Source organism: Eulemur rufifrons, chromosome 28, assembly GCF_041146395.1.
Source record: "Eulemur rufifrons isolate Redbay chromosome 28, OSU_ERuf_1, whole genome shotgun sequence".
In the NCBI taxonomy this organism is placed as follows: Eukaryota; Metazoa; Chordata; class Mammalia; order Primates; family Lemuridae; genus Eulemur; species Eulemur rufifrons.
The window spans coordinates 21,673,871-21,696,929 of NC_091010.1; the positions used below are offsets into that span (position 1 = coordinate 21,673,871).

The following is a 23,059-nucleotide window of genomic DNA, read 5'->3' on the forward strand; positions in this document are numbered from 1 at the left end:
TTCTACTTGGATTCTTCCAGGGAAAGGGCGCTCACCACCTTCCAAGGAAAGCACTCCTTGCATGCTTGTACAGGGACATTAGAACACCCTACAGACCCCAGAACCATCTCCCAGGCACCTCCCCCTTTGGACCAAGTTCTCGGTGGTGACTTGCCCAAGGCCACACAGCTCCTCAGTGCTTAGTTCAAGTGGGACCCCCAGGCCCCCAGCCCTGATTTTGCCCCTGCCACACCCTGAGCTGATGCTGAAGAGCCACGGAGTGAGTGGGGCTCAGTCAAGGAGGTTGAGGGCTGAGACTCCAGCCCCCTCCCTGTCTGTCCCCCACCCCCAGTCCTCTTGCTACAGCCCAGCCAGCCCCGTAGAGTTCTGGCTTCATTGCCCGCTTCCTCCAAAACAGAGAGAGAAAAAGAAAAACACATATAACTTTTTGGGGTCCAAAACAAAACACCAAGAGCAATGTTAATAAATACATAAAAGTTTAAAGACCTGGATTTCCAAGGCACAAAGTTACGCCCTTTAACTGGTTCCCACAGGAATGACCCAGTGTGCGCCCAGCATCCTGGGGAGGGGGAGGAGCAGGGCAGCAGGTGGAAAGGGCACCTGGGGAGCCCCCAGGACCTCTGTTCTCTAAGCAGGTGCAGGCCAGGGGCAGGGGCCCACTGCTCCCGTTCCTCCTGGCTGGCTCAGAACAGCCCCCTTCCCCCGGGGAAGGAAGAAATGAGAAGCACCTCTATCACCTGGCAAGGACCCCGGGGGTGAGGACCCTGCGGGTACGCTGGGAACCTGGGCCACCTCCTGAGAGCCAGAGGGTCTAGGGCTGTTACCTGTCTCTTGGAGGTAACATGGAGGGTAGGTGAGCCCCGAGGAGTCCCTGAAGCACCATGGGTCAGTGTGCACTCTTCACCCCAGGCTGGGGCAGGGCTGGCATCTGCCCTGGGGCACTCAGCCTGGGTGGCCCTGGTCACCTGGCTATGAATGGACTCTGGTCGTCTGCCCTGGGGCCCCAGTACCCGGAGAACCACATAGCTCTTGCCTAACTTGAACCAGGTGGAGAAGACCCCTGACTCCAGCAGGAGTGGTCTTTAGCAGAGGATAACGACTGAGGGCCCAGCCTGAGAAATCATGGCTCCTGTGTCCCACAGAGTCACCTCCAAGGCCCAGAGTCACAACCAAAGCTGCGGTTGTGGTCCAGCCAGGGGTCAAGCACCAGTTTGGAAACTGCTGTACGGTGAGGACAGGGGTCCAGGGTGTCCTGAGCCCCCTTCTCTGGTGGGCCAGGGTGGGATTGGAGGCCAGCCTGCAATCTGCAGTCACCAGGAGTAACAGAAGTGACACCTGCAGGGGCAGAGCATGGCCACAGGCGCTGCCCTCCAGCCAGCAAAGGCCTCGGCTGCTGGAGCTGCGTGGAGCCCTCGGCTACCAAGAGCTGGGCTGGGACGAGCTGCCTCCACCCGCCCCAGCCCTGCAGCAGGAAGCCTCATGCCACAATCACCTGGCCCCACCTCCCCTGGCCCTGCTTTGCCCTTTCTGGGCAGAGGGGCCACATAGGCAGGGTCCCCACGGGGTCTCCACGGTTCTGGGGAAGGCAGGTGGCCCCGACAGCTCTCAGCCTGGGCTTTGGACCTGCCCGGGCCCGTGGCTGTGAGGAGGGGGCAGTAGCTGGCCCCGGTTGTGGCAGGAGACCAATCGGAGCCCCTGAGAGGTTTGGCCAGCCGTCAGACTGCTTGCTGAGGTATCTCCAGGTGGGGTCTCCCTGCTCTGTCTTCCTCCCCCGCCACCCCTTAGGGTAGAGCATTAAGCCCCAAACAACAAGAAGGTGAATAATTTAGAAGGAAGTCTGTGCCTGCCCCTGCCCCCTGTGTGTGTCCTCTGAGCCGGGGCTCCCCGGGGCAGCTCACAGTGTAAACGTCACTGGTGGGATGGTAGGGTGTGGCTCATGTCACCGGGGAGGTGGCAGGGAGGCTGGTACCTGGATGCTCCTGGTCTTCCCTGGGCCACCCTTTATCCTTGGAGACCGGCACAGGAGCCTGAGTCCAGCCCCAAGGCTGTCCCCCCGGGGTGATAGGGGAGGTGCCCCAGAATGCTCTAGGGCTCAGTTTCTGGGGGGCAAAGAGACGCTGGGTCACCAGGGAGCTTGTGTCTGGAGGTCCTGGGAGCTGTGTGGGTTGGCCACGCTGGAGGTCATCTGATCCCGATGGCTCCCTGGTGGGCTCCGCAGCATCCGGAGGGGCCTCAGGTCCTGGTAAGGGGCTCCCAGGAGTGGAGACAGTGGGTGGCGAGGCCAGGCCAGGGTCCGGGCTAGCGTCGGGGCCTGTGGCCTTCTTGGTACAGGACTCGCAGCACAGCCGGTGGTAGCCAGGAATGGAGCAGTAGCGACCGAGCACTTCCATCTGGCAGAAGATGGACCTGTCCCCCAGGCAGGGCTCCGCTGCACACACAGCACAAGGACCCGTGCCCATCAGTGGAAAGACACCAGGACACAGGCCCCACCATCCCCTCACCACCAACTGCCCGCCCTGCACCCCCTGCCCCTCCTGGACTCACTATAAAGCTTCCTCCCAGAGCGGGCACGGGGCCGTCTGACAGGAGAGCGAGCCCTTTCTATGTGGAAGGGGAACTAGAATCCTCTAGAGCAGTAGACCTCAAAGTGATGCCCCCACTCACGCACCATCAGCATCACCTGGCAGCTTGTTGGACATGCAGATTCTCAGGCCTCATCCAGAACTACTGCGTCAGAAACACCCGGGAACACTGTGCTCACACAGCCCTCCGGGTGTTCCGATGTGTGGCAAAGTCTGAGAACCACGGCCCTATGTCACTCGTCCCCAAACCTGGCAGCACATGGGAATTACTCGGGGAGCTTTACAAACAGCCGATGCCACCTCTTCACCCAGACAGACTGGGCAGTCTGGGGTATGGCTGAGACACAGGGTGATTCTAGCTGCAGCTGCTCTAGATGGAAGTGGTAACCGTCACCCCCTCCCGATCAGCCCAGAGGAATCGGACCCACTCCAGCCAGCGCCAGGCTAATGCCCAGGCAACCCGCAGTGGCGACAAGCAAAGCAAACACCCTGCCACCAGTCAGCACACATCTGGACGTCAAGTCCTCCACTGCTAAACTTGGAATCAAGCAGAATTAGGTTCAGATTCTGGCTCTACCACTTAAAAGCTCCAAGCCTCAGTTTCTTCACCTATAAAATGGGGATAGTGCTGATATTTACCAATGAATGACATCATAATTATAAATAACATGTTTTAAGTGTCTGGCATAGAGGGGTGTTCACTGCACTAGTTTGCTTTGCTTAAAATATCATCTACAAATGTTTTCGTAATGACTCCACTGGGTCTCTCCAAATAGAATGTGAAGGCAGGAGCTTTGCTTTCTACTAATTTTTGCCAGGTGGGAGGAGACGGAGGGGAGAGGGAAGAGAGAGGGAGGAAGGGGCAGGCTTAGGAAAAGAGAAGGATCAGAGAACATGGAAAGCTAGTGGCCCCTAGATGGCACCAGCATGCTAGGATCAGAACCAGGGCCCTGCCCTTTCCTTTTGGGAGGAAAATGAAAGGAAGCCCAGAAACTTGTCCAGCCTGAGTCTCAGCATGGGAGCAGAGGAGGGACAAGGTTGGTGCTTAGAAGGCACATTGAGAACAGCGGTCCTTGGGAGGGTGAGGAAGGGAAAGGGAGCGGAGCCCAGGAAGGGAGAGTAGCACCCACAGCCTGGCACGTAGCAGGTGCTCAGCAAACAGCTACTGGTGGATGGTTGAATGGAAGGGTGGGAGGATGAATTGATGGGCTCCTGACCATGGGGCAGGGACGAATTATTCCTCCTGTCGTTAGCTGACCGCTGGGCAGGAGTGCACACACTCTCCCACTTAATTCAGCCCCACAAAAGCAGCTCAGACCTACAGTGGCTTCTCTGAAAATCTCAGAAGCAAATATGATTCAGAATTCAGAACTTCTGGGGTCAGAGAAGTAATACTGTGTGTGTTTATATTATAGAACACCCTCAGTGGAGTCTGTGCTATCACCTTGTAAGCAAATACGGCAATGTTTCTGTAGCAAAAGAATAAATGATTTTCTGTTAATTCAGGTCGGATTTTGCCTCCAAATGAGTCTGCACCAAACTTAGAAATAAGCATTTTGGAATTGCAGATAAGGGGCCAGGGACCAATACAGGATCATCCCTACGTCACAGCTGAGGCATCCGAGGCCCAGGGAGCTCAGGTCACACAGACGGCGCAAGCTGGGCCTGCCCTGCTGCATGGCCCATGCTGTGACACTGGGCCCACTGAAAGGTACGGGGAGAGGGTGGGGCCAAAGACTGCACTTACTTGCTGGTATCTTGTTACTGGGAGGTAGGGGTCCGGACTGTGGTACCCACTGCCCCTCTGGGGTCACAAGTTCCTGGACGTCAGCCTTCACCGTGGAGTTCTGGAGGTTTCCTGTGAGCAGGCAGAAGTGGCTCTAGGGTGTGGGATTTCTAGGGGGCTGGGTCTCGGGTCCAGGCTGGGGAGCTGGGCCCGGCCTGTCCACCCCAGCTGCTCACCTCCGCAGGCGGGCAGGCTGCAGACCCGGACGGTGTCTGGCTTCTCCCCGTCACACTGCCCAAGGCTATCGGCGCCGGTCCGGCACACCACCTGTCGCTGCTGGATGCCCTCGCCGCAGGTGGCAGAGCACTGCCATGGGAGGCCAGGGCCAGGCCACAGCCGTCGGGGTCGGGGTGGGTGGAGAGACAGAGGACGGGCCAGTGAGCTCAGAGTGCAGCCAGTGTCCGAGGACAGAAAGGGTACAGGGCAGAGTGCCAAGCCTTCCCCTGCCCAGAGAGACATGTGAGGACTGCTTGCACAGAGCCTCAGCAGGACCCCATGCCCGATGTCAAACACTCCTGCACCAGTGGCAAAGAGCCACTGCCCAGAGCTGACAGCCCCCAGGGCTTCCCGCCATCTAAACAGTTAACCCCTGGCTCGGGGTCGGGGGACTCCAGGGTCCCATTGCACCTCCTACCACCTGCATCCACTGTGTCTGGTCTGTGCCGCCTGGGTTCTTAAACATTTTGGGTCTCACTCTGGCAAAGTCCCCTGCCGCAATCCACCATGGGCTGCGACCTGCGGCAGGCTGGCTTGCAGATGATACCTTGTTAACGGGATGCAGGGGCCTGGATTGTGGTACCTGCTGCCCCACTGGCTCAGTTTCCATCTCTATGAACCGAGAGAGCTGGGTGACAGGGTGGCCACGGACCCTGCTAGCTCTGATAGTCAATGGTCTTGACACTCAATTCACCAAACATCAGCTCGCAGAGGTATGTTCAAAAGTGTCCTCTTCCCTAAGAGGGGAAGGTGTGGGTGCAAGGAGCAGGAGGCAGCAGAGGACCACCGTTTGCAGGGGCTGCCACATACCTCGTCCCCTGGATCTGACACGCTTCTTACTGTGACAAATGGGTCATGAGGGGTCCTGGGGTGGAGGGGCAGGGACTCCAGGAAAGCAAGGCTGCCCAACGTGACCAGGTCACTTTTTAATGCTGACCATGGCCTCTCTGAGCTGGATGGGGAAGAACCTGTAGGCCTTCATGTCTCACGTGACCACTGGGCAAGACACGAGGGTCACGGGGCCACACAGAGCCACGGGGCAAACATGGCTCATCCTCCCAGGATGAACAATAGAAACAACAGCTAATAGCTCTCAAGTGCTTTACCAGGCTCACAAGGGGCTGTGAAAGTTGATTATAGGAATTGGGTCATTCTTGTCACACCTAAGTTAGAGTCCAGGGGCCAGGGTGACAAAAGCACACGGGCACATACCACCCGCCCCAAGAACTGAATGTTCTGCCAGCACAGCTGCTGAAACGGCCTGCCGGAACCCTGAGACCAGTTCTACCTCGTTGCTGCTGACACAACCTGCCCTAACTCCAAGATGGGTCTTCCCCACCGCTGTCACCCGGAGCTTGCCAGCTCCCAAGGGCCTCCCTAGTGCCAAAGAGCTTTCATCCAAAACAATATCTAACCTTTCTCTTTCTAATAAACCCCCATCCTTTCTTTTGTTCTTCATACATACCAAAGACCACCCTATGTGTATGCCCCAAATTACAGTTCTTGCTTCCCAAACAAAATGTTAGATTTAGAGATTCGTCCCTGTATTTTATTTGGATTTCGAAAGGGCCAATATCTTCCACCATCTGCCAACTCTGTAAGTTTTATTTATAAGGTCCTTTGAGGACCAGCAATCTTTCTATTTTATATCAAAATGAATGAAGTCATCTATTATGGAGAAGAACAGAAAATCTGCACGAATGGCATGAGAGTTTTCAGGCTCTAAAAATACTCCTTATTACGCAATATTTCAAGCATATGGGAAAGTATGGAGTTGTTCACAGACGCCTGCCCAGACGTCGCCACCAGCTTTAATAAATCAGCGTTCTGGACTATTTTCAAGTATTGCGTGTGCCTCTCAAATGTGAAGGAAATGACATTCATTGGAAGTGCGTTTTTCCCTTCCTCCCACAGTGCTTTTTCTCCCCTAAATTTATTCTGGGTTAGTCGAGGTTTATCTAGCTTGGTTAGCACAGTCCAAGCGTATTCATTTTTCTTACTGTATAGTATTTTATCACATGAACACATCAGGATTTCTTTGTCCAATCTCCTGTAGGTGGACATTGAGGATATTTCTGAATACGTTCCTATTACAATAAACATCATTGTGCTGATGGCCTTGATCAAATGACTTTTTTAAAACCGCAGTAATGCCTGCACAACAAAGTTCACCACCTTAACCGCTTTTAATTGTGCCGTTCGGTAGTGTTAAGCACATCCACATTGTGCGACCATCACCACCACCCATCTCCAGAAACTTTTCTTCTTTCCAAACTGAAACTCCTCACCCACTACACAACTCCCCGTTCCCTGCCCCCTCCCCAGCCCCTGGCAACCACCACCCGACCTTCTGCCTCTGTGAGTGAGACTCCTTAAGTACTTCATATTAAGTGGCATCGCACAGTGTTTGTCCTTTGTGTGCGGCTTACGTCACTTGGCCTAGTATCTTCCAGGTTCACATCAAATGAGTGTTTAGGAGAAAACCCAAGACATGGAACATTTCCCTGTGGCCACCCCCAGAGCCTGAGTCACAGAGCACAGGATTACTCTGCGGCCCGACTGCTGTCTCCTTTTTCTACCCTGGCCTCCCCACAATCAGCTTTCTACAGAGCTGCCGCTGTGGTCTTTGAAACCTGAACTCAGAGCTTGCAACACTCTTCAGTGGCTTCCTATTATGCTTAGGATAAATTCAAACTCCTTGCAAAGCTCTGCAGCTCCGGACCCCTGCCTGCCTCTCCAAAGTCATCCTCCCCGTAACTCTAGCCCCACTGTCCTCAAAGCTTCTGGAACATCGTACATTTGTTCCTGCCTCAGTCTCTTCCTGTGGCTCATCCCTCAGGTGTCAGCCTGAACCACACCTCTTCAGAGAAGCCCTCCCTGACCACCTCTGTCCTTGCTCACGCTGCCCCGGGGACTCCCACAGTCCCAGCTGCTCTCTGTGAACACTTCTGTGGTTGGCTGACTTGTCTATTACGCCTCCCTTGTGGGACTGTGAGGGCGCAAGGGCAAGACAGGTCTGCCTGGTTGATGCCAGGTTTCCGAATTCTAGTACAATGCCTGGCACACAGCGCAAGGATGTGCTTGAATCTGCTCAGCTGGGACACGGGATATTAACCTATGCCTCCCAGCACTGTGGGGAGCTCGCAGGAGACAGTGAATGAGCGCAAAGGCCCCGCACGGAGCCCAGGTGCAGCAGCACAGCGTACGTGGGAGCCGTTCGACTTTGTTTTGAGAGAAACCAGATGAGATGTGGGGAGAGAAATTCCGCCAGAAACTCTCTGCCTGCAGGGAACAGCAGAAAACCCCCCAGACCCACCTCCTCCCCAAGCCCCTCCCACCCCCAGGGGACAACTCACCTGGGACCAGGCTCCCGTCCGCCACTGGGCTGGGCAGGGCACTCGGAGGCAGGGCCGCCGAGCCTCAGGCCGGTCCCCGGGGCAGGCCTTGGCCGGCATGGCCTTGCGGGTGCCATTGGAGAGGGGCAGCCCGCACTGTACCCCCCGAGTCTGCACCCCCAGCTTCCCGCAGCTCCGGCTGCAGGGGCTCCACTCTTCCGTCACCCACCTGGAGACAGACAGGGTGGGAGGAGGAAGGAAGTGAGACCAAGGAGACACTTCCTCCCAGGGGCCACCTCCCACCCCTAGGCAGCTACAGGCAGGAGCCAGAGAGTGTGTGGACTTCAGAACGCTTGCGGCCCCCGGCGACTGTCCACCTGGCTGTGTGGCCTCAGGGAGGTCACTACTCCTTCCTGAAAAACAGCATACCTAAATGCTGGCACCATATGTGTCCCTGGGCAAGCTAGAAACCCCTCTGAGCCTTGGTTACTCCATCTCGACATCAGGATTGTCTCAACGCCCCATAAATATTTGTGTGCCTGCTGTATGCAGGTACTGTGCTGGGTGCTGGGTGCTGGGTGCAGTGCACGAGACAGATCAAAGCCACACTTTCATGGTAAGTGCCCCCAACCTCCCCTGGGGATCCTGGGACAAGAGCACTGTTACTGTCACCATCATCAACCATAGAGCTTCAGCACTGAGCCGCTACGCTGGTGGCCTACCAAGTGTCTCTTAGCCACAGAGCAACTTCCAACAGCCTCTTAAGCAGACACCTGTTGGACGAGTTAGATAAAAGCAAAACTGCTCTGGTGGGGGCGGAGGGGGGAGATGCCAAAACTCCTGCTCCCTGTCGGTTTCCTGAGGTCTCTGATAGTAAACCAGGGCTCTTTCAACCACCCCCCCCCCCACCCAGCATCTCAGGCGGAGTTAACCCTGCCCGCTCTGTGGTCACACGCATTTGTGGGGAAAGGAGAGGACAGCACGAAGTAACAAGCAAAGGAGAAGCACAGAGGGTGGTTATGGAGCTGTCCTGGCAGAAGAGGGGAGGGGTATGACGCCTGGCCTGGGCACAGGGGGGCCACCAGCTCCTGGCCTGGACCCCGGTCCCTTGTCCAGGCCTGGGGCTCCCAGGAGCTGCTGTCAGTCGGCAAGGCCCAGTCAGCACCCCTGCCCCCACAGGGGGACCCCAGGTAAGCAGGGGATGGATGAGGCTCTCTACAGTTTCCTACCGGCCAGCCACCCTCAGCCTCGGCCTGCCTGGGAGTGCCAGGGGGGCCTCGCGGAGGCCGAGGACATCCTCGTGCCGGCTCTGCAACAGGCTGAGGCCTGACCTGGAACCCTCCAAAAGTCACACCTCTCTTCTCCTTGAAGGCTCCTCCAAATAATCCCAAGAACATGACCTCGTGCTCAGAGTGTGCCCTCAGTCCGGGGAATCAAAATCAGGGGCTGGACCACGGCTCAGGGCTGGCAGGCCAGGCGGTGTCCCTGGACTGCTGAGGACCGGGCAGGGAGGAAGCAGTGGACAGCATCCTGGCCTGGACCCAGAGCACGGAAGCACTGAAATCCACATTACCTCTATGGGCCCCCCTGGATTACTGAGGAAAGCTGTGTCCCCACACTGGGCCTCAGTTTCCCATCTGTAAAAGAATGCTGGGAAGGACAGACAAAGGAAGCCTCTTCTTTCTGATGGACAGGCACACAGCGTGGGTCCTGGCTGCAGGGCTGTCTCCACCACTCGGTGCTGGGAGAAGCCGGCTCAGCATCCCTCCTCCTCTTCCAGGGGCCGAGACAATGCACAGGACCAAACTCCTTGTCCGTCCCCAGGAGCACTCACGCAGGCTGGGAGCAGGGGTGCTGGTTGCAGCGCCGGCGGATGGGCTTGGGCCTCTTTCTGTGGTCACACAGGTGCCGCTGCACCATGTGGTGGTCACGTCTGCGCCGGCAGCCGTATTTGGTGAACTGGAGCCCTGTGGGAGGGCACACTGCCATGGGCCTGGTCTGCCAGGGCCTCAGGGGTGGTGTCCTGGGGGAGCCTTGAGGACTGCTCCCATTCCCTGTGTGCCTCTGCACGCCCACCTGCCCATCGCTTGCCGAAGGACGCCTTCCTGACCAGCCCCGTCTCACTGTGGGGACGTGGCTCTGGATGGCTGCCTGTCCCCACAGTGGGTGAGCTCATAGGGCAGAGGCCGTGCCCCGGGTACCGCTCTAGCACCCCGGCCCCATCCTACATGCCCGGCCCAGAGCAGGCTTCCGCACACTGGAGATCTCCAAGGAGAAACTGAGGCACAAGCAAGGACATGTCAAATGGAGACAGCCTCAGCCCCCCGTCCCCACCCCGAGAGGCCCTGCGGGGTCGGGAGAGCCAGTACCTCCCCCACAGGCCTTGGTGCAGGGTGCCCAGCTCTTGAGCGCCCACTCGTAGGTGTCCGTCTCCTCCAGGAGCACATTGTTGCTCCCAATAAGGGGCAGCAGGTCCTCGTGGATGACGTACTTGTAGGCCAGGCTGCTGCGGGGGCCGCCCTCAGCTGGGGGGAGCACCTGAGGGGAAGCAGGAGGCCGCACAGGACCAGAGAGAGAAGTAAGGCCGGGGTGGGGCAGGGAGGAGGGGCCAGAGAAGGCTGTGGGGTCAGAGCAGAACCAGGGACTGCTGGGATGAGGTCGCGCCACGCGTGGCTGAGGGGGAGATGTTCAGACCAGTGGCCACGTGACAAACTCAGGCTCAGCACCTGGTGAGAGCAGCCCGTGCACCTGTGAACACCCTTCCCTTCCACTGGCCTAAGTCCTAAGGGGAGCAGGAGCCGCACCTGCCAGTCGGTTCCACTCACTGGAGCGTCGCACGGCCTGGCTCTGCAAATCGGTCAGTGGGCACAGTCTTGATGCTGGGCCCTCACCAGAGACACGATTTGCAACATTTTCTCCCATTCTGCACGTGGTCTCTTCACTTTCTTGATAAAGTCCTTTGATGCATTAAAGTTTTCGATTCTAATAAAGTCTAATTTATCTCTTTTCTCGTTTATGCTTTTGGTGTCACAGCTAAGAATCCAAGGTCATAAAGATCTACCCCTCTATTTTCTTCTAAGAGTTCTATGGTTTTAGCTCTTATATTTAGGCCTTTGGTCTATTTTGAGTTAATTTTTATGGATGGTGTGAGGTAGGGGCCCGACTTCATTCTTCTGCATGTATATATCCAATTATCCCAGCACTGTGTCTTGAAGAGACTGTCCTTTCCCCACAAATGGCCTTGGTATTCAAATCAGCTGGTCATGGGGGTATGGGTGGTCAATAAATATAAGGCAAATAGAATATAAGTGTTGGATTGAATTAACATACTGACACCAATAGGCCACAGAGCTTGACCTCCAGGAGCTCCCCAACTGGTGATGGGGACACAAGAACCTGCCACCAGCCAGGGCCAAGGATGGAGCTCCTCATGGTCCGGTCTGCTGGGTTAACAATCCCTGCTCCACAAGCCCTGGCCCACGTTCTAGGAAGGGGGGTGTGGGTAGATGGGCCTCAGCCAGGACAGTGGCCCTGTCCCCTTCTCAGGAGGCCGGCACCCCAGGGTCAGCTGCCTTAAAAGCCCAAGGATGCCACTCATGAACTTGGTTGCTGGCCATGCCATGACAGACGCTGACTCTAGATGATGCCAGGGTGACACGGGAAGCCAGCCTGCCCCAGCTGACACTTTCCACCAGTCCCCACTTCTGACCCTGCATTAAAGAGAACAGACTCCCTGTGTGTGGCGTCTCGGGTCTGAGAGCGAGGAGACAACCCTTTCCTTTTCCCCTCCTCACTCGCCATCCTGCCAGCTTTTAAGCACAGAAGAGGAGCTGGCCCCAGGATGCAGGGGCACCTTGGCCTTGCCAGAAAGGTGATTTCCACCAGGCCCACGCCAGCTTGGCAACAGAGGCGGCAGCTAGCAATACAAGGGGGCAGGTAGCAGCTGCCACGAGGAGTGTAGCTCACCAGGACAGTGATGGCCTCGGGCAGGGGCCCGCTGGTCTTGAGGCTCTCCTTGGAGTCCTCCACTGCATCCTCCCACTCCAGGCCCATGGCGGTGAAGGTCCGGCTCGCAGCTCCCTTGCCCTTGGGGTTGAGGATGAAGCTGCCCGTCACCTGGTTCTTCACCACTGGCCAGTGAGGCGAGAGGGTCACAGCGATTTCTACTCCCCTCCACAGGGGGCCATGAATATGACATTCAAGGCCTTCCCAGTGGGCCCCTCAAGACTCCCATGTCTACCTGCCACTCCTGTCCACGTGAGCCCTCCTCACTCAAACAGGTCTATACATTGTCTCTCTTCTACCCCTTGAATCTGAGCTTGGCCCTGTGACTTGGGCCAGTGGGACATTGGAAAACATGATGTAGGCAGAGACTTGAAAAGTACTTGCACACGGGGGCTTGCCCTGTCTTGCTACTCTTGAGGACCATGACAGACACCGGGTGAATAACACCGGGTTAACCTGTTGAGGACACGGCCCTGTTACCTACATAACCTCAACTGACAGTCAGTACCAACCACCAGACATGTGAGTCAGGCCATCCTAGACCAACAGCTCCCAACAGACCTACCACCTGTCAACATTGGCATGAGTCCACCTCGGCAGACGAGTAGAAGAACCAGCTAGCAGAGCCCAGCCCAAACTGATGAGCCACAGAACCAGGAGTTAGTGAATAATTGTTTGAAGCCACTAAGTTTTGGGGTGGTATGTTATGCTGTGAAAGCTGACTGATACCCTCTGTGAAAATGGTTTACCTTTAAAAGCCATCTATGTGCACAAGAAATTATTAACTGTAGTTGCCCCTAGGGGACAAGAGTAGAAGAGGGACTCTTTACTCCTTTTAGACATTCTGATATTCAAACCATGGAATGGGTTACCCATTCAACACAAATTAGAAAATAAAATAGGCTAAGCATGGTGGCTTACACCTATAATCCCAGCACTTTGGGATGCTGAGAAGATCCCTTGAGGCCAGGAATTTGAGAACAGCCTGGACAACATAGTGAGACCCTGTCTCTATAAAAAGCAGAAAAAGTTAGCTGGGCATGGTAGCATGTACCTATAGTCCTAGCTACTCAGGAGGCTGATCCCAGAAGTTCAAGTTTACAGTGAGCTATGATTGGGCCACTGCACTCTAGCCCAGGCAACAGAGCAAGATGCTGTCTCAAAAAAAAAAAAAAAGAAAGAAAGAAAGAAAGAGAAAAAGGAGTTCTCTACCCATTATTTAAGTTTGTGAAATTCTCCCTACATTAGAATCTTGCCCTCTGCTCTCCTGGCTCCCCCAAATTGGAGGAGACAGGGCCAGGCCCCGCTGCCCTCTCCCCATACCCCAGCACTCACCGATGTGGTGGGGTGCCTTCTCCAGAGCCTCAATCTGGATGTGCCTTGCACCCGCCGGGATCTGCACCAGTTTGGCTCCTGCCACACGGGATCCGGAAGAGCAGTGAGCACCCTGAGCTGGGGGCCCCACTGCCAGCATCCCCCAGTCCCCACTGGGCACCCAGGAACATCCCATTTGACCACTGAACCTCGCTGAACCTCTGCCGCCCCATTTGTAAACTAGGGACGGTTTCTCCATGGGGTGCTGTGAGGATCAAATGAGATGCTCTAGCTTAACGTGCCCTGCAAATTTTAAGGGCCTCTGTGCGTGTGAGTCACTATTGTTTCCCACTTCCGTGACCCTCTTCTTCTCTCACTTCCACCCCTTCTCCTCCTTTTTGCTCCTCTGGCTTTCTCTCCCCTTCTTTCTTCTCACACCTTAAGCTACTTGCTGTTGAAGGGATTTAGATGAAACAGGCCAGGAAGTTCCCACATGACTGTCCTAAGCCCCTGTGGCCATCCTGATCCAAGGCCCGGAAACAAGCCTTTCTCAGAGCCACCAACCTTCCCCCTTCACAACGAAAGGCGAGGCAAAACTGCAACATCCCAAAGGAGAAATAGATCCAGTTCACACTAAAGTGTAAAGGACTAATATCTGGCCCTTTTCTCCAGCAAGTTTGGTCAGATTCGAGGTGGAGATGAAAGTCAAGGAACTCAAAGATCCTAGGAGTTCAAAGTAAGAGGTGCCACAGGTTTGGAAAAAAAAAAAAGTGAGAGAGGAAAAGAAAATTATCAGTCCAGTCTTGGCTACACCTTCAGCCTTGTCTGACCCCTCCCTCCCAGTAAGTGCCTTAGGGCCAAAGAGATGGCTGAGCTCTCATCTTATCACATTGCCTGGCAGGAAAATGCTCCTTGGAGCTCCTGGGCTGCAAACTCCGGCAGCAGCATGTCCAGGAGATGAGGTGACCAGCTGCAGCTTCCGGCTCACCCTGGGCAGCCCAGGAAGGTCCGGAAGTCAGGCTCCAGGGCCCCTCCCCACCCCGGGCCATGGCATGGTTCAAGGAGGAAGGGCTCGTCAGCAGGGCGGCCAGGACCTCAGTCACCCCCCCCCCATTGTCCCAGCCCACCCAGCTCACCTGCCTGCTTGGAGGCCTTGCCCAGTGTCCCCTTCACAGTCCTGCAGTGTGAGTTGTCACCGCCACAGACTCCGCACTTGTCATCGGCCTTCATGGACCCCACCTCCTTGTCACAGCCGACGGGCTGAGACCAGAGGGGAGGTCAGTGGGAGGAGGCCCCCCTACCCCCACCGCTACCCCAGGCAGCAGCCCCTGGGTCCTGCCCCTTCCCTGGGCCCTGGCCAGGAGAGGAAGCCTGGCCCAAGAGGTATCCCTGGTCAGGCTCTGGCTCAAATCTGCCACGTGACCTGGGTGAGGCCTTAAACCTGGTGTGATAACTATTCTTGCCGTCTCCTCTCTCCTCAACGGGGCTAGGCGACAGGGCTATGTTGAGGGCCAAAGGGTGTCATGAGTGGGGCAGGGGAGGCAATGCTTGACTTCTCAGGGGCAGGAGGGGCCGCGGCACAGCCCTCCAGTCTCCCTGTGCCTACAGCAGAGGGTGGGCAGCCTGGAGGGGCACCCACCACACACTCGCCACGGGCACAGACGCTGTACAGGTCCCGGTAGCTGCAGCGTGTCCCGTCGTGGACCACCTGATTCATGAATACCACGTCCCCCGTGTCCGCCGACTGGCAGATCAGCTCACATTTCTGGGCATCTGTGGGGAGAGGGACCACACTAAGTCCCCAGCTAGGCTCACAGCAAGTGGGCTAGTCAGGAAGCCCCGGGGGCCAGCTCTGGGCAGTGTGGGAGCAGTGGGTGTGGAGTGGGGGCTTAAAATCCCTGCTGTGTCACTTATGATCAGCTGTGTGACCTTGGGTAAATGCTCTGACCTCTCTGAGCCTCAGTTCCCTATTTTTATTACCCCTGATCCGTAAAATGCCACATCAGGTTAATGAAAAACATCAAGTGATAAAATAATAATAAGCCGACACTTAGTGAATGCTTACTAGGCACCAAATATTTCTAAAACCTTTGCATACCCTTAAAATACAACTTTAAATGCTTTTCATGAATTAACTCATTTAACTCTCTCGACATTCCAATGAGGTAGGTTCTAGCATCACAGAGGAGGAAACTGAGGACCAGAGAGGTTAAGGAACTTGTTCAAGGCTGCACAGCCTTACAGTAAGTAGTTCAGCCAGGATTCTAACCCAGGCAATCTGGCTTTAGCCCTGCTCTGACCCCTACATCAGTTCACTGGGTACCCGCATGATGGTGTACCTTAACATGTTCATAAACATCAGAACCTGCCTGAAAGAGAGGCAGAACAGAAAATGGTCTCTGGGTTTGTAAAATAGAGCAGCAGTCAGAGGGGGAAGGGGTCCTTTCTGGTTCTAACAAATGATTTCTTCTCTATCTGGGCTATAGATGTCCTAAAAAGGAGGTTCCAGAGAATATATAAACACTTGCTGTGCTTCTTAGAAAAATGGAGGTTGGGGGCTTAGCTAATTTCCTGGAATTTGTCTAAAAGTCCTGGGAAAAGCCCAAAGCCCAGTTGTCCCACAGGCCTCCCAGCCACTCCCCTCCCCACACTATGTTTGCTCGTTTGCTTTCTGAACAGATCTGGAAGGCTTTCAAGGCAAGCCTCCCTCAGCCAGCTTCCAAGGGGCCCGTCTGGCTCCCTGCTCCTGGTGCCTGGGCTCCCAGGACACCTGCCCACTCCTTGCCTCCAGCACGCAGGCCTGAAATCTAGAGCCACAACCTTCAGGATCACCTTGGATCTCATGCACAGAGCCAGATTCCTAGGGGGACCTTGGCCCGGCAGGGGTTCCACCCTCCAGAGGACAGGCAGGCTCCTGCCCAGTGCACCCAGGCAGGCAGGTCTCTGGCAGCCAACAGTGCAAGGCAGTGGTGAGCTCCCCAGAGTGGGAAGAATCCAAGCAGAGATAAGACACCCCCCTGCAGGGATACTCCGGAGGAGTCTGGCAATGACAGGCCTCTGAGGTCCCTTCCAACTTGATGATTCTGTCATTCTAAACATGAGGCGAAGAGCTTAAGGTCCTGGGGCCAACCCCAGGCTCAGAGAAGGAAAGGCCACCATAACGGGTGCGTCTGGGCCGAGGGCTGCATGGCAGGGAGTGAGCGTCTGTCCATGGAGGGCCGCGGGGAGGCTGACAGGAGACAGGTGGGATCAGAGGACTGGTGGCCTCCAGCCTGAAGCTCTCAGACGCCCTGAGTCCCAGCCCGTCGCTGGCCGCGCTGCTGCTCCGGGAGCCATCACTGGACGTGTTTGAAAACAGACAGGAACTGGCACCAGCGTGGTCCCCAAATTCAGACCCTCTGCATGAGCCCTGAGGCCTGCGTCTGTCCCAGGGTGGCCTGGAGGGGTCAGTGGGAGGGTCACACAGGCTCCCACCTGCCTGCCTTTCAGAATCACTTTCCATGACTCTGCTGAAATGGCAACCCAGTCAGAAAAACCTAAAAGCATGGCATTAATAGGACTGAGCTTCTCAGGACATGGGTCATGTAAAGTGAAGGGCGCCCACACCTGTACAGTTCGTGTCCGTGCAGGTAAGGACAGGTGTCTGGAAGGCGGCCAACCCAAATAGCCAACACTGCTGCTGGCCCCAGCAGCACCTCTGGGTGAAGAGCCCCTTCCTCAAGACACTTTCCTTGCATCTGCTAGAAAACTGTCATCATAAATCAGAGGTGGCCTTAATGGGGACGGTGGCCCCAGAGATGTGCAATGTGCAGGCCTGAACAGCGTATGTCCCTTCTGGCACCCCCACTGTCCCTCCACCTTCGCTGGCAGGTGCAGAGGTGGGAGGTCCTGCCTGGACACACACAGCCCCAGCAGCTGCCCAAGGACATGCGAGGGGAGGGGAGGGGGTGCAGGGCCCGCTCACCATCATCAGGCTCGTAGGGGACCCAGTTGTGCTTGGCGTTCTGGTGGGTGTAGTAGGAGTTGCGCTTGGCACACTGCTGGGCCCGGAAGTCCTCGTAGGGCCCGGGGCAGTCCTCGCTGTTGCACACCTGGTACTCAAACGCGGGCCCCGAGCACGGGCGGCCTCCGTAGGCTGGGCTGGGGCAGACACAGACAGAGGGGTGGCCTTGCTGGCTGTGAGTGCTAGGGAGGGCCAGGCTCCCCACAAGGCCACGGCTCAGCCTTCACTGCAGCGTGACGACGGCCACCGCCAACCTACACGCCAGGGTGGGGGCTGCTGAGCTCAGCCTTCCAGATCCCTCTTCCTCCCTGACTGCTCCCCCTTCAGACACACACCACATACTCCGCTGTGTGTGGGTGTGGGAGTGTGTGAGACAGACAGACAGACAGACAGAGGGACTGGCAACCCTCTCCAACTGGGCCGGAAGAGAAATCAGTCTTGCTCATCTTTGCACAGCCCTTCAACTGAACCAGGGCCTGGTACACAGTAGGCATTCAATAAACGACTCACCTACTGTTATTCGCATCCAATTCCACTTAATACTATACTAAACTAAGAAGTGGGAAAAGAAACACGGATTCGGAATCAGAAGAGCTGGATTCGCACCCTGACCATGCAACCTCGGCCAAGTCCCTGGCTGTGCCTTCATTTCCCCTTGAAGGGAGGGGCCATAAGCCCTCTGATTTTACCTGCCTCTTGGTACATCTGTGGGGAATAACAAGAAAAGGTATTTTAAAGCCATATACACTCTCTTCTGCTGTAAGCCAAGAGGATTGCTGACACTATTGCTAGAAGTGTCCAGGTGCATGAGGCTAGCAGCGCCCTACTCACAGAGATGCGGGAGAATCCCATAGATTCCTGCACCTACGGGCTCAGCATCCCACCAGTACAGAGAAAGTACGTGATACAGTATCATCATAATAATTATAACGGCAGCTGTCATCTGTTAAGTGCTTAATCTGTGCTGGCGTGGTGCTGAGAGCACACACATTTCATTTAAGCCTCATAAAATAAAAATAGTTGCCATGATAAAGGAGCTCCATAAATGGCAGCTTTGATCACGGGGAAAACTGTCAGTCGTGCCCGCAAGGTGGTTCTCTCAGAGCAGGGACCACAGGGCCTTTGTATAACCCCGGCTTCTGTGTCCCCAACTGATGGACGTCTGGCTCACATTTGTAAAAGCTCAATAGAGCCATCTGACAGCAGAACAGGCTGCTTCGATAGGTAGTGAGCCTCACATCCCTGGAGGTATGCATGACGCTCCTGAGGATGCTAGGGCCACGGCGATCCTGCAACCCTGCGATTCTGCAGTATCCGTCACACCACTCAGTGCTGCGAGGCATGAGGCCAGGCCCTGTCCACGTGGAGGTTTGGGATTCCTGCATTCCTAGAGCCAGGTGATCCACACGCCAGCCCTGGCCTGTCCCCACCTCTCAGGACACTGTTCTAAGCAGGCCGTTCCAGCTTGGGAGGTGGAGGCCACGGAGAACTGGGGCTCAGAAGCCCCAAAACCATGGAGTGTGGGGGGATCCCCGCAGAGGAGATGAGAAAGGAGAAATGGATGTCTCTCTGAGACTGCTGAAATTTGGGAGGGAGGCTTTGATTTTACAAAGAGATTAGTTTAGAAAAATTAGGGGAAGATTTGCTCCGTGTGGTGGAAAAGAAACTTGGGGAATTTATTCTCTGAAGACATGGGCAATGGGTTTAGATCACTGTTTTCTCAAAGTTTAGCTGGAGGATCAGGGTCCTGGGAGGGCTTGTTAAACTGGCAGAACCTTGGCCCACACAGACTCCGCGGAACCTTCTGCACATGAGGGTTTGAGAATCACCAGTTCAGACACACGCACAGAAGTCAGATGTGATGGGTCATCAGCGAATGTAGGTGGGAGCTATCTGCCCCCAACAATTTCGGGTCCTCCTTCATTGCATACACAACAACCCCAGGGGCCCTTCTCTCCTGCGCTCTGTCTCCTCAGTGCCTTCCCCTCCAAGCCCCTCGGTCCTAGGAGGGGGTCCCCTGCCCTGCCCACCCCAGGCAAGCATACTCACGGGGGGTTGTCGCAGCTCCGGCTGCGGGATCGCACTCCGCCCCCGCATGACCGTGAACATGACCCAAACTTGGTCCACGAGCTCCAGCCTCCATCCTGGCCATAGGTCTGCTCTGGCGACTTCCAGATGCAGTGACCTTTGAAGCACCACTGGGGTGGAGCAGACGGTGTGAGGTCACCCCGGGCTGCTCCTGACAAGCCTGCCCTAGAGGGTACCTGGGCAGACACACTGCCAGTGGGCACCACGGGGGAGCCCGGAGAACGGGATGTCAAGAGCACGAGCCTGGGGTTAGAGCTGAGCAACCCTGGACACAGGGTCACCTCTCTGAGACTACTCCTCACCTGGACTCGTGGATAGTTGCACCTGCCCACGGTACCCAGTGAGATAATGCCCGGCACACACAGCCCTCCAGAAATGGCAGGTAGTATTATTAGCGATGATAATACATGTGCAGTTATTCAGTTCATCACCCCAGAAGAAATAAAGTGCTGCTAGGGAGAGGAGCACAGTCTTCCCACACTATCTAGAGTTGAGCTTGGCTCTGCACCACGGAATCACCTTCCGGGGGCCACGAGCAGATGTGTTCCTGGGAGGCAAGCCAGCCGCATGGGAAGGTAGGCTTGGGTTTGAATCTCAGCTCCGCCATGACTAGCTATGTGTGGCTCCTTTACCTTGCTGAGCCTCAGTTTACTCACCTGTTAAATCAGACTGTGTACGAACTGAAGCCGATAACACCTAGAAAGGCCTCAGCACAGGCCAGACCACGAAGGAGGGCTCGGCTCAAGGCAGCTCCCCCCACCCCTTCCTGTAGAGTAACACAAGAAACAGGGCAAAGCCCTCTGGGTCCTTCCCAAGAGACGAACTCAGTGGTTCTCAACCAGGGAGTCACCCAGGGAGATTTTACAACTCCAGATGCCTAGACTTCACCCCAGACCAACTGAGTCAGAATCTCTAGGACTAGGGATTTTTTTGAAGAAGCTCTAATGAAGTAAATTTACATACCAAAAAATTCACTCATTTCCAGTGTACAATTCAACGATTTTTCATAAATTCACAGAATTGTGCAACAATCACTACTATTCAATTTCGGAATATGTCCATCATCCCAAAAAGACCCTCTGTGCCCACTGGTAGTCACTCCTTGTTCTGGGGGTGGGGATTTTTAAAGCTCTCCGCATGATTCCAGCATACAGCCAAAATCAAGAACCACCGTTTAACTTTTCTATGAAATTGTGACTGGGGAGGGCCCGGAACTCCAAAAACACCTGGAAAAACATAAGAAGTGGAAACATCTGGAGCAGGTATGACCAGTCTCTGGGCTAAGAGCCTGCCAGGTGTAGAGCCTGAGGGCTGTACAGGGCCATGGGAAGCTTCACCCATCTGTGAGGAGCCCAGGAGACGGTCGGCAGGACAGGTGTGAATGGGAAGAGCCTGGCTGGGGCAGAGGGCAGAGGGCAGAGGGCAGAGGACAGAGGGCAGGCTGGGGGGTGGGTCTCCAGCAGCTGGGCTCACAGCTGATCCTAAGTAACCAGCTCTCTTGGAGGCCAGGCACAGTAGCTCATGCCTGACATCCCAGCACTTTGGGAGGCTGAGGTGGGAGGATCACTTCAGGCCAGGAGTTCGAGACCAGCTTGTGTAACACAGTGAGACCTCCCCCACACCTCTACAAAATTTTTTTTAAAAAATTAGCTGGGCGTGGTGGTGCCCACCTGTAGTCCCAGCTACCCAAGAGGCTGAGACAGGGGATTGCCTGAGTGCAGGAGTTCGAGGCTGCAGTGAGCTATGATTGCACTACTGCATTCCAGCCTGGGCGACAGAGCAAGACCCCATCTCAAAAAAAAAAAAAAAAAAAAAATTAAATCACCTCTCTTAACACCTTGCTTCTTCCCAGCTCTCTCCCTTGCTTTGACATGGCTCAGTAACTTCAGAACAACCCTGGGGGGTGGGAAGTATTCGCAGTCAGGTGTCGGCAGGCTGTGACATTCTATGAATGGCCCACACAGTGATCAAGGGCCAGCAACAGACCAGAGGTGGGTTTCAGATCCCACACGAGGTCCCCTGACAAACAAAGCCCTGGCATCCACGCACGCATGAGTGAGCAAACTCATACCTGGAACTATGTGAAGGGCGGGGGGAGAACGCGTGTGTGGGAGAAACAGAGACAGCAGGGGGTGGGGAGTAGGCAGGACACTGGAGCCTTCCCCTCACCCCTTCTCTGCTAATCACTCTGGGTGACCCCAACAAGTTCCTTAAGCTGTCTGCACCTCATTGTTCTCATCTGTAAAAAGGGAGTAAGCACTCCTGTTGGATGGGTGATGAGATCACGCTAACCTCCGCCAACTGTGGGGGCACAGGGCTGTGGCGTGGGAGAAAAGAAAGGGGGAGTTCATGGAAGACGCCACACACATCCACCTGGGCTAGGCTCCCACCTGTCCTTTAGCACTGCCCCATACCGTATAGACTTGCAGGGAGGAGCTAGGGGCTCCCCTGGGACCGCACCCCTGCTGGTGATGGGTGCCCTGTGCCCCTGGAAGGCCACTCCCACCCCGCTGCAGACCCCGCGGGTACCTTGCCTGGTGCACACCCGGTCCCATCCAGTGGGGGCCCCTTCTTGGTCTTGCAGAAGTATGGGTTGTCAGGGTGGCTGCACCACAGCTGCTTGCAGGGCTCAAAGGTCCTGAACTGCGTGGCAAAGGGATGGGGTCACCAGGCGGGACTGGCTCTCCAGCTCCGACGCGCGCTGTCCAAGGGCAAAGGGCAGTGACAGAGACAGAGGAGGGCGTGGTGGATGCTGCAAGGATGGCAGCCAGAGCCCTCAGCCCCTTCAGGCTCCACCCTACCTTGGGTGCCAGTGGCCTCCAGGGGCCCCTGCTCTCTCCAGCCTCCCTCTCTGCCTTTGCAGAAGCCACTTTGTCACAGAGCTGGGACTAGGGTTTGAGAATCTGGGGAGGTCTGGGCCCATGGTGCCCCCTGAACCCTGTGCGTGTGGGGGGCCCTGCGGGGGCCGCTGCTTTCTAGCCCAGACCCCTTAGCACACAGACACGGGTGAGACTCCATCTCCCTCTCACTTGGCCACCCAGCCATGCCGGGGTGGGTAACCTTATGTTTCAGGAAAGCCCCAATTTCCTTAATGGTCTCTCATCACCCCGTACCAGCCAGACAAGTGTCCTATAAATACAGCCCTTGGGCTCTGAAATCCACGTCTCAATCCTCCACCTGCAAAGGCTCCGTCAGACCATGTGTCCCAGCGTGGCCTGGGCAGTGGGGAAGGTGACCACATAATGAGGCTCCTCGTTCTGCGGAGGTGAGGAGGGGCTGCATTCCCAGATGAGGGGTGTGAAGCACCCGAGTCACAAAGGCTGCCCCCTTCAGAAAGCCCCCTACCCTGAGGTGTCCCATGTTCTGACATCTCAGCCTGGGCCTGGTTAGCAGCTGTGGGGTCCTCTCCTGGGTGGCTCTAGCTCATCTCCAGGTTCAAGGGTCTCCTCCCGCCCTGTCCTGCAGGGTAGTGACAGGGTCGTATAATCTTGTATCTATGTCCTGAGGCCTGGGCAGCAGGGGGCATGGAGGTGCCCCCTGGAGAGAGGTGACATGCAGGTGCACAAGGCGAGGAGTTAGACTGAAATGTCCTGCTGAAACCCTCGAGGGTGTGGGAACTATTGCTCTGCCAGGCCAGAGCCCAGCACCTCATGTAACACCTGCACGGCCTCGCAAGTGAGCTTCCCAGGTAAGGAGCCCAGCCAGGGCCCTAGCAGCTGCCCACCCTCTC

At 56.0% G+C, this 23,059-nt stretch overlaps 1 protein-coding gene across 2 annotated transcripts in view; it reads right to left on the bottom strand.

The window, feature by feature from the left end:
* Positions 1–370: 370 nt before the first annotated feature.
* The window catches only part of ADAMTS14 (ADAM metallopeptidase with thrombospondin type 1 motif 14), a 68,652-nt gene continuing 45,963 nt past the window's right edge, over positions 371–23,059 (bottom strand). For both annotated transcript variants that reach the window (XM_069460093.1, XM_069460092.1), the window contains exons 10-22: positions 21,859–21,972; positions 19,291–19,439; positions 17,203–17,378; positions 14,878–15,011; positions 14,375–14,498; positions 13,260–13,337; positions 11,886–12,049; positions 10,289–10,457; positions 9,754–9,886; positions 7,941–8,148; positions 4,545–4,674; positions 4,330–4,440; positions 371–2,428 (exon numbers count right to left, since the gene is read on the bottom strand). In XM_069460093.1, the coding sequence (XP_069316194.1) occupies positions 1,935–2,428; positions 4,330–4,440; positions 4,545–4,674; positions 7,941–8,148; positions 9,754–9,886; positions 10,289–10,457; positions 11,886–12,049; positions 13,260–13,337; positions 14,375–14,498; positions 14,878–15,011; positions 17,203–17,378; positions 19,291–19,439; positions 21,859–21,972 (2,184 nt within the window). In that variant the 3' untranslated portion in view covers positions 371–1,934. The remainder of the gene's footprint in view (positions 2,429–4,329; positions 4,441–4,544; positions 4,675–7,940; positions 8,149–9,753; positions 9,887–10,288; positions 10,458–11,885; positions 12,050–13,259; positions 13,338–14,374; positions 14,499–14,877; positions 15,012–17,202; positions 17,379–19,290; positions 19,440–21,858; positions 21,973–23,059) is intronic.